The sequence below is a fragment of the Amphiura filiformis genome, chromosome 12, assembly GCF_039555335.1.
Source record: "Amphiura filiformis chromosome 12, Afil_fr2py, whole genome shotgun sequence".
Classification (NCBI taxonomy): Eukaryota; Metazoa; Echinodermata; class Ophiuroidea; order Amphilepidida; family Amphiuridae; genus Amphiura; species Amphiura filiformis.
The window spans coordinates 56,842,481-56,850,870 of NC_092639.1; the positions used below are offsets into that span (position 1 = coordinate 56,842,481).

General features: G+C 37.4%; 1 protein-coding gene across 1 annotated transcript; it reads left to right on the forward strand.

Annotated features, from left to right (window-relative positions):
• The first annotated feature begins 3,904 nt into the window (after window positions 1-3,904).
• On the forward strand, window positions 3,905-8,059 carry LOC140166461 (E3 ubiquitin-protein ligase TRIM45-like). The gene is made up of 3 exons (XM_072189940.1): window positions 3,905-3,959; window positions 5,060-5,370; window positions 6,047-8,059. Exons 2-3 carry the CDS (start codon window positions 5,098-5,100, stop codon window positions 7,610-7,612), a joined length of 1,839 nt encoding a protein of 612 aa, XP_072046041.1. The 5' UTR covers window positions 3,905-3,959; window positions 5,060-5,097; the 3' UTR covers window positions 7,613-8,059.
• The last annotated feature ends 331 nt before the right edge of the window (window positions 8,060-8,390 follow it).

The following is an 8,390-nucleotide window of genomic DNA, read 5'->3' on the forward strand; positions in this document are numbered from 1 at the left end:
TGAAATTTATAACAATGATATAACTTTCTATCATGATTTTAATCAAGAATGTGTAGCCAGAATTTAATGGCTGTTGAAGAACTAGTGGATTCACCCTACTATCATGGCAATTTCTGACATGAAGATATAGGGATGATGATGCAGTGTAACATATACCTCATATGAAATATGGTAGGACTATCATGTCAGTCATTTGGTAAAACATTCAATAAAAAGCAAAGGGAAATGCCCGGTCCCTGCACTCTGTGTTTCTGTGTGTACTAATGCTCATCAGCGAACTTTGAAAACACTCCTTTTTGTATCTAAGACCCTGTTTAGACTAGGTAAAAGTCGTACTTCAACAACGACTTTTTTGAAGCCGAGTTCAGTCGAATTCAGGTCTAAAGGACCGAAGTCGAGTTCAAAAGTCGTTGTTCAACAATGCTCCCGAGGTTCATTAAGTCGAATTCAATTCGACTTTGTTGTAGTTGAAGTGCGACTTTTCCTGGTCTAAACAGCCAGTCGAATTAAATTCAACTTTTTCATGCGTGTCGCTGATCAGGCGAGGTGAATTTCCGGTCGTCGATATGTCGTTAAGCAACGGCACTGTGATATCGATAAACAACAGCTGTTCTTGTGTATTTCCGTACATGTGCAGCATACTGCAGTGAGTGTACTGTAGACCTACATCCAAATTCACTCCAAACTCGAAGTAAATCCACAAAAATGACAGATTTTATAAATCTTTTCACAAGATGCCGTCTTTTCCATTCGATTCACAGAGTTTGACCCGGTGGATTTGAAAGTTTTAATTTAGGGTAAATGGGTCAAAGTATTATCTCATAACTCGGATGCTCATAGAGCAAGGTCAAAAAGTTTTGTGATCTGGCGCGGCCTGAATTCTGTGAGCTGCTCCGCGGATGAATCTTATATGAACTATGACATCACAAGTTGAGCAGTGACAAGTTCTGCACATGCTCAGAATGAGCATAATATATGTTAAGAATTCAATATGGCGACGTACAAAATACTTTGCATTTAGATTTTTTGTTTAAAAAGTATACAGGCATTTAAAATAGAATATAATAAATTATAATCTGAGCTTTAATAAACAAAAATACTGGATGACAGAGGGCGTAAATAGTCGTAATCAAATTTAACAGAGTCAAATTTGTTCGGGCGCATAGTGTAAACACCCAGTAAAAACCACAAATACAAATTAATTTATGTTAATCCTCTGTCTTAATCGAATTGGATGTCGAGTTTGAAGTAGAATTTTCTCTAGTCTAAACAGGGTCTTATTACACAAAGTTTTCAGGGTAAAAACACCCCTATTTGAATGATTTTATGATTTTTTGCTCCTTTCAATAATATACCGCTTTTTGACAGAAACATGTAAGATACGTATAATGCATGGGTATCCGCGGTTGCATGCATGAATAATTGATGTGATGTAATGTGCACCAAACGGAATAATGAAACTGAGATGATTTATGCATGTAATTCGTAAATGAAGAGCACACTTTTTTGAATTTGGTGAACTAATGGTATGAAAAATTACTTTTTTTGTGAAAATAGCCCCTTATTTCAAATCTTTCCGGTGAGCATGATTACCGTGGATACATGGAGTGCCAGGACAATGGGAAACGCCAGCTAAATTTGGGTGCAAAGATTGATTGTGTTTTGATTGTATGGTATGAGTTATTATGTCACTTAATACCTATGTAGTGAGTACTGTAAGGTATAGAGAGCAATGTAAATATTTTCAATTCATACATGTATTAGTAGTATTAGGAACTTTAGTGATGTTTAATCGATAAAGTAATAATTGGTCGGTAAATCATTAATCAATTGATAAATCAATAGTCAAACATGACACAATTTCTTAAAAACTAATCGAAAAAATATTTTACACAATTAAATCTAATTGATCAATTACTGATTTATTTATCGATTAATAATTAACCAATCCCTTATTGATTTATCTATCAATTATTGATTTATCAACCAATTATTGATTTAGCAACCTATTATTGATTATCCACCGATTGTACCGATAAAGTCCAAAATACTACTCATATTTTTGTGCAATACAATTAATAAAATGAAACTTAAAAAAAAAAAAAAAACTTCATCATCCAAAAGTTCTGGGTTTGCAGGATACCTTGCATGCACGACTTATGAAAATAATGCAGGTAAGAATGTGTAAATGACACTCTTATGTTACAATATCATTATTGAACAGTGATATAAAAAATTAACATTAAAAAGTGCACATAGTATATGTATGGAAACCTAATACAGGCCCTTCATGGTCTGTAACATGTTAGCAATATAATGTGTATATTTGAGTGTGACTGATTTAAAAAATAAATTTATATGAACTTTTGTAAATAGTTGTACTTTCTAGTTTATTTGTTCAACAAATAATTGGCAAGTTTTTAGCAGGTTCGCCGTCGGATAAGTTTAGAACTGTCAAGCTTTCGTCAAGAGTAGCTCTGACTTCTTCAGGACAAAGTACCTAGGAATGAGACATGTAGGCCACCCCTTGCATCCTGGTGGCTCTGAAAAGAGCCGTTCTCTGAAGACTGCCCCTTGCCAACAGAGAACAAGCTGAACTCGCTTATCTGCTAAATGTAAAAGGTTTGGTGGCTCTGAAAAGAGCCATTCACTGAAGACTGCCCCTTACCAACAGAGAACAAGCAGACCTCGCCTATCTGCTAAATTAAAGGTTTCGTGGCTCTGAAAAAAGCTGTTCACTGATGACTGCCCCTTGTCAACAGAAAACAAGCAAACCTCACCTACATGTATCTGCTGATGCAAATGCAGCAACAAAGTAGGTTGCCTCGTACCTCTTGTGATTATTAAATAAATAGGCTGCCCCTTACCTATGAGGTCTGTGATCATCAACTGATGTCAGATGATCAATTGATCATCTGACGTCAGTGGGAACTGATAGAGTTCTAGTCAAGTCCTGCCCATCCGAGTCCGAGTCCTGCACAGGCAAGTTCGAATCCTTGAAAAAAGGACTTGAGTCCCGAGTCTATAGTCCTCCAACATTGACACTTGAACTGTGGACTATAACTTTTTCATATTAACTGATGACCTGCATTGCCCACCATGGACCTACCTGACTTTTTACAAACCAATTAAGACTTGATCCTACACTAGACTGGCAAATGAGACATAGCTTTATAAAATGCACTTTTACATACTTTGATTGTGATAACCTGGTAAGGTAGAGACAACAGTGGGCATGCATGGTCTGGGTGTCCTCTGTTTCCCAAGGTTTTTTTTGGTCCTCATTTGCAGGTCTTTAGAAATGCACACCTGTAACCGCCAGACACATATGTATACCCTATAGGCTCCTGCCAGACACACTCATCACAACCATACATTTTAACCAAATTTTTGATGGAACACACAACTCATGATGCCATGTTGGGTCTTTTCCTTCAGACAACCTAAAAAAGCATGTTTTATGGACCTGAACAACCCAAAATTTTGCTAATATCATGTAAAATCAACCATTTTTTGGTCAAAATTGATAGATTTTGACTGAAAACTTTTGAACAAAATTTGCTAAATATATTTTAAGCATCAATGTTTGCCAGTTTTATCAAACTTTTCTGTGATACATTACAGCCATTCTAGCCTGAAAAAAAGGGAAACAAATCCCTACTTGAAAAGTCAGCCCGTAAAATAGGAATCTGTTTCAACACCTTAGCATCTATTAGCGAAAATCATGAAATAAAAACCCGCAAGTATTATCAACTTTCATTCTCTGATTTGATGTTTAAAGTCAAAAAAGAACTTAAATCCAAACCAACAAGGACAAGACTTGTAGTAAGTCTAACACAGGAAACAGATAAATACAGGCAGTTTCAAGTCAAAGTGTTTAGGCACAAAGGTCATGACCATTGCATAGCAGTTTAAAGGGAAGTCGGCAGCAACTAACCAGACATGACGAAACAGTAACAGTAAGTACTTGTATCGTAATATATAACTAAATAATACTGAATATAAGTTCTGCAAATATATCCTGGTATAACAGTGTCAAAAAGGCACTGAATATTCTGTAGTTGAGCTTGAATATTGATGACAACTGTCAGCTGTAACTTTACTACAGTGTATATAAAGAAACACTGATACAGACCTATGACACATAGTGGGTTTGCCAATTGCACTTTGCACAGGATATAATAGTACTGTTGCTCAACTGATTTTCTTTTACTCATTTATATGTGTGTACCAGATTTATATCACACAGTGTCTAATCCGAAGGTGACAAAAAGAAAACTTATTATCCAAAACAAGGTCCAGTCATAGGCATATACTAAGGGACTGTGCAATAATTATCAAATCCCTGCACTCGACATAAACACTATGCCCCACTTTGTCATGCCAAAAATTGCTTCCCCTCTTGGCCTTCCAAAATCCTTGACCACCACCCCTTTGCACAGGCCAAATTCTTTGCAAAATATAATGCAAGTGTAGTGAGCAGGTAATTTTGCTTGTTAGAATGTTTCTGTATGGTTTTCCTGAGCTTTTGTGGAGCGTTTTATTTAAAAAGTACCCGTTGCATGTTTGCCAAAATTTTCTTTCCCCTCCCCATTTTTCTGACTTGCCAAAAATCTTTGCATGATTTTCTCCTTCCCGAGATGACTTCAAGAACTTCTATTTCACCAAATACTCTGGTTTCAAGGATTGCTTCTTTTCGGCATTTTGAGTTTAATGAAGTGAAAGCCATATCTAAAAATAAATGCTCAAACTGATCATGAAACTATCATCTTTGCTGGCATTCGCTGCTTAATGCATGAATGGAGGCCATTGATGATTCTCGCAGAGTAGAGCACTTTTGTATGCAATATTCTGATTGGTTAATATGCCTTTGTTTACATAAAATGCACCAATCACGGATAATGAGATCGGGGCTTATCTTGTGTAAACACTTTAAATAAATGTATGCCCATATTTTTAACGAATTCCAGTATGAAATACAGGAAAAACATGTAACATAATTAATATCCTCTATAAACTTCCTTTTCATGATCTCTTTTTATTTCTAAAACATGTGCAGGTTCTTCTTGCTTTACCAACGTTTCTTAATCTGAGAAGATGGCCGAGGCTGCTGTGCTTCTGGAGGCTAAGACGGATCCTTCATCTTGTTTCATCTGTTCTGGGATGCTAACAGACCCAATAGGCCTACCATGTCAACATGGCTTCTGCTTTGAATGTCTGGACACCTGGTATAATGACAGCAAACCACAGACTAAAGTAATCTGTCCAATCTGTAAGAAATCAGCTGCCATTCCTAAAGATGGGATTAGAGGTTTTCCGAAATATTCTCTGGGTGATGAGGACTCAAAGGATGTTGTGGATAAGAAAGAGGTAACTATGCATGGAGAGAGCAGTGTTCAGAGATGGCATAAGTAAAGATGATCTCAATGCTACTAGAACTATACTAAAATAGTGGGAAAAATAATACAGAAGTAACAGACACATCAGAGTAGGTTCACCAATGCGATGCAGTGACATGCCTAGAAACTTGTAAACCCTGAAGCTGGTTGCTCATCTGAGGTGTGTGTGTGTGTGTGGGTGGGGGGGGGGCTAAAATGGATGTTCCGCCACCCCCAAAGCAGATTTTTCATGTTTTTAGTGTAAACCTGGGGAGGGGGTAAGGGTCCCAAAAGTTCCCATGCTGGACACTTATCTGTGACAGGTCACCATGTGGATGGGTTAAGGTGAGTCTTACATAAAGCTGAAACAGAAGAGGCGTGGTAGGGGTTCCATAAAGGAGATCCTAAGGCCCATGTGCAATTATTCATCCTAAACTTTCGTTTTAATATATTATTGGCCTTAACCCAAGAACTACAAGATTTATATATGGAAATGTAATTATTGGCCTCCTTTACTCATTTCCAATTTTTTTTTATAAGATCAATTTATTAAAATTTACACTGCAGGTTTTAGTTAAATGGCAAAAACTGGAAAAATATGATTTACCTAAAAGCAAATAATCTTGTGTTATCTATTTAAATTTACATCTTATTTCCTTCTTGTACAGACCACAGAATCCAAAGAGGTTTCCTGTAGCCTTTGCAGCAAGTCAGCTGAAGCCCACTGTGTAGACTATACCAAGTCTCTATGTCCATCCTGCCTCAACAGTCACAACCTGTTCATGAAAGACCACCACATAGTCACCACCAAAGAGCTTCAGTCAGGTCAAGTCACCACTGAAGGTAGAGTCTGTGAGGTACACGGTGAGCAGGTACGGTATTACTGTGAGACAGAAGACAAACAAGTCTGCATGGACTGCATCAGTCTCAAGACGTGTCCTATCGAGCATGTGCGCACCACCTTAAAGGAGGCCGCGAAGAAGCAGGTTGTTGCAATTGCAGATTTGATGACGAAATGCGCAAACAACAAGAAAAAGTTCCAGGATGGCATAGATGAGACAAAGTCAGATATGGATGCTTTGAACAAGTCTACAAAACAAGTAAAATCTGAACTTGTAAGATTAAAACAACAGTATATACAGAAAGTAGAACAGTTATTTGATCACCAAAGCTCAGAAGTAGACACAGTCCATAAGTATAGGGTGAAAGTCATCAATAGAAGAAAGCAAGCGCTGGATGCTGGTATTAGTAAAATGGATACGGTTTGTGAGGAGGCCTCAAATCTGATCACAAGTGGGCAAGATTACTTGATCACACACAAGTTTTCCTCTTTGTCTAAGAATCTAGATGCTCTATCCACTGCCCAACCTATGGTTATTGGTTTTATAGCAAGCTATGTCAAATTTGAGCCCATGCCTATGTCGGTCCCACCCATTGGTTACTTGGTGCGAAAGAATCAGTGGAAACTGTGCGACCAATTCTATACCCAAGGAATTAGCGCACCCCAAGCGATAGCTATAAACAAAGATGGGGAAATTGCCATTGCTAGTTACCAGAAAGGCGTAGTCATATATTCTAGTGATAATCAAGTGAAGCGCTCTTTCCTCCAAGATCCACAGAGCATTACTGGTATAGTGGTTTCCAATGATAACCGATACATAGTGTCAAATGGGGCAGATTTATTAGGTATCCAATACTTCAATAAAAATGGGAAACGACTGTCCACAATCCCAGTCACTGATGTCCAAAACAAGCAATGTAATCTGAATTCTGTTGCGGTTGATCCGCAAGGCCGTATCGTAGCTGGTTTAGTCCAGAATACAGTGTCCATCCACTACACAAATGGAGAACTGATTTCTAAATTCTCTACTACTGGTCATGTGTATAGACTAGCCATTACTTCCAAAGGTGATATCCTCATCTCGTTTTTAGGCAAAGATAGCTTGGAGTTGATCAACTATTCTGGCCAATCCATCAAGGCCATTGCACCGCCTCCGACTGTAAAGAAATGGGCTCCTGGATATGTGTGCTGCGGTAAAGGGGAGATCTTTGTAGTGAATGAATCGTCCGGTAAACCACTTGGTGTGTTTAGATACACAGCTGATGGGGATTATCTGGGTTGTGTCACCACAGATGTGACAGACCCTAGAGGCATTGCATTGTCCCAAGATGGTATGGAGTTATTTGTGGTGGAAAGGAAAGATAATCAGGTCAAAGTCTTTCACAGAGAGTAATTGAACTGATTTGAACTAGACTGACAAAACTGAACCATGATGAAAATACCAATATTCAAAAGTATTTAAATATCATCAATATAAAGTGAATGCCTGTTTGTTCTGGAGACTAGGTTCTTTGTATCTGATCCAGAAATTCCATTTACTTGTGCATGTTTCAGTAACTACAGTTGCCTTTGTCAACACTTGATGATAGCGACTGCTAATCCCTTGAAGAAAAATGAACTGGCAACTCTCAGATCAACGCTGGAACTACTTCTCTCTTATATTGTGTTTAATCATATTTAGCAATCTTTGCAAAAAATGTGAAGTTGACAAGGGAGGTTAACCGTTTACACCAAACATATACATGTTTGACAAGTTAAGCACATATATTGTAATGAAATAAAAACAAACATAAGTCTACCATAATTAAATACCAATTTTCTATCCCAATAATGTATGCTTAAGGTGGATTCCATGCCCCTATAATATACATAACCTTTTTTTACCAGTGTGTTATTATTTTTTGAGAAAATGCAAAAATAGTCACAAATTTATCAAGGGGTGTAGTACCACCTTAAATGTAGATATTATACACTTATTTCCAAGTTTGACACCAAAATCAGCTCTCACAATTAGCAGTTGCATATGAAGTTAATCGTAATATCTAAGACTTGTTACTGTAATGTTTACTAATTTCTGGGTATGTAACAACAAGGACAACCATTGTACACAAATAACAGGTAAATAAACTAGAAAAAAATTGTGAAGTTTGCGATTGCAATTCTCGATGTCT

Bases quoted from the DNA above. Each gene is read 5' to 3' on its own strand.
- LOC140166461 (XM_072189940.1), top strand. From the start codon at position 5,098: ATGGCCGAGGCTGCTGTGCTTCTGGAGGCTAAGACGGATCCTTCATCT. The intron at 5,371-6,046 runs GTAACTATGCAT...CTTCTTGTACAG, and splicing joins ATGTTGTGGATAAGAAAGAG to ACCACAGAATCCAAAGAGGT.